This window comes from Austrofundulus limnaeus, unplaced genomic scaffold, assembly GCF_001266775.1.
Source record: "Austrofundulus limnaeus strain Quisiro unplaced genomic scaffold, Austrofundulus_limnaeus-1.0 Scaffold1671, whole genome shotgun sequence".
In the NCBI taxonomy this organism is placed as follows: domain Eukaryota; kingdom Metazoa; phylum Chordata; class Actinopteri; order Cyprinodontiformes; family Rivulidae; genus Austrofundulus; species Austrofundulus limnaeus.
This window is the reverse complement of record NW_013954073.1, coordinates 59705-61842: the sequence shown is the minus strand read 5'-3', so window position 1 is coordinate 61842 and position 2138 is coordinate 59705. Positions and strand designations below refer to the sequence as shown.

Genomic DNA, 2138 nt, shown 5'->3' with positions numbered 1-2138 from the left:
TTTGAACATGTTTGTCTCAGTTTGTCTCAGTTTGTCTCAGTTTGTCTCAGGTTGTCTCAGTTAGTCTCAGGTTGTCTCAGTTAGTCTCAGGTTGTCTCAGTTTGTCTCAGTTTGTCTCAGGTTGTCTCAGTTAGTCTCAGGTTGTCTCAGTTAGTCTCAGGTTGTCTCAGTTAGTCTCAGGTTGTCTCAGTTAGTCTCAGGTTGTCTCAGTTTGAACATGTGTTCTCTCTGCAGAGCCCACTGAGGGAGGATGGGGCGAAGACGAGTTTGTGAGTCTGAGACCCTCTGCTCTTATTTCTTACTCACTGATCAACAAAGCCATTTTAAAACCAAACARCTCCTTCATGCCTGATGAGGCTCAGGAGGGAGGGCAGGGAGGCTGATCTGCGGGAGTTTAACAGCAGAAACAGCTGAAAGCTAAAAGCTTCTGTCTTCAGCTCCTCAGAGTTAAAGTGCAGTTGTTGTGTTTCAGAAGCTCGTGGGTTCACTGACAGAACCAGGACTAATTTCTGGCCTCTGCTGCAACAGGATGAAGATTTTGACGAAGACTATGAGAGTCCATACAGTGACAATGACGAAGAGAGTGGGGGGGACTACGAGTCCCCAAATGAGGACGCGATCCCGGACTATGAGCCTCCTCCCACCGAACACACCGAGGACCACAACCTGCGTCCCTCACAGCCCATCGGGGAGGGAGACTACATCGGTACCCTCACATCAATATCTTACCTGTTGTACATAAATCAACTGCCCAGATCAACAACTAAAACCAGAGAGATTCCTGCAGTTTTAAAAGTGTGTGTGTGTGTGTGTGTGTGTGTGTGTGTGTGTGTGTGTGTGTGTGTGTGTAGACAGGAAAGATAACCAAATGCCCACCAGAGGCCCACCCCCTGCTGTGTCTGCCCGCCCCCCCATCTCCACGCTGTCGGCTCCAGTGTCTCGGACGGTGAGTCTCCTCAGAGGTTCTGATGAGGAGGACACCAGGTGTCCCACAGCTCGTCCTCGTCTCACCTTTGCTTGTTTCTCTTTACAAACAACTCTTTGCAGTAAACAGAAAGGTGAATTTCAGTCTTGATGTTTGCTCTTGCAGCCTGGAGAACCTTCCTCTAGAAGAGACTCATCCCCCCACGTTGCCAGGCGACCGACAGAGAAATGTGAGTCAAACGTCTGCAGTGATGTTCGAACTGTTACCATGGCAACAAACAAACATCAGACAGACAGATCACTGCTTTTAATTCCACAAGATCAGTTTGTGAGTCCTCAGACCACAGGTATGAACTGATTTAATATGAACTAATTCATTATAAACTGATTCATTATAAACTGATTCATTATAAACTGATTCATTATAAACTGATTTAATATGAACTGATTCATTATGAACTGATTCATTATGAACTGATTCATTATGAACTGATTCATTACAAACTGATTTAATTTGAACTGATTCATTATAAACTGATTTAATATGAACTGATTCATTATAAACTGATTTAATATGAACTGATTCATTATGAACTGATTTAATATGAACTGATTCATTATAAACTGATTTAATATGAACTTATTTAATATGAACTGATTCATTATAAACTGATTCATTATGAACAGATTCATTATGAACTGATTCATTATAAACTGATTTAATATGAACTGATTCATTATGAACTAATTCATTATAAACAGGTTCATTATAAACTGATTCATTATGAACTAATTCATTACTAACTGATTCATTATGAACTGATTCATTATAAACTGATTTAATATGAACTGATTCATTATAAACTGATTTAATATGAACTGATTCATTATAAACAGGTTTATATGAACTGATTCATTATGAACTGATGAACTGATTCATTATAAACAAGTTCATATGAACTGACTCAGTATAAACAGGTTCATTATGAACTGAATCATTATAAACTGATTCATTATAAACAAGTTCATATGAACTGACTCAGTATAAACAGGTTCATTATGAACTGAATCATTATAAACTGATTCATTATAAACTGACTTAATATAAATTGATTCATTATAACAGGTTCATTATGAACTGATTCTTTATGAACTAATTCATTACAAACTGATTTAATATGAACTGAATCATTATGAACTGATTTAATATGAAC

General features: G+C 38.4%; 1 protein-coding gene across 1 annotated transcript in view; it reads left to right on the top strand.

The window, feature by feature from the left end:
• Positions 1-2138, top strand: part of lcp2a (lymphocyte cytosolic protein 2a) — a gene marked incomplete at its 5' end in the record, with an annotated part of 20206 nt that overhangs the window by 5033 nt on the left and 13035 nt on the right. The window contains 4 exon segments of the mRNA XM_014033234.1: positions 235-269; positions 529-706; positions 852-946; positions 1091-1154. Of these exon segments, the coding sequence (XP_013888688.1) occupies positions 235-269; positions 529-706; positions 852-946; positions 1091-1154 (372 nt within the window).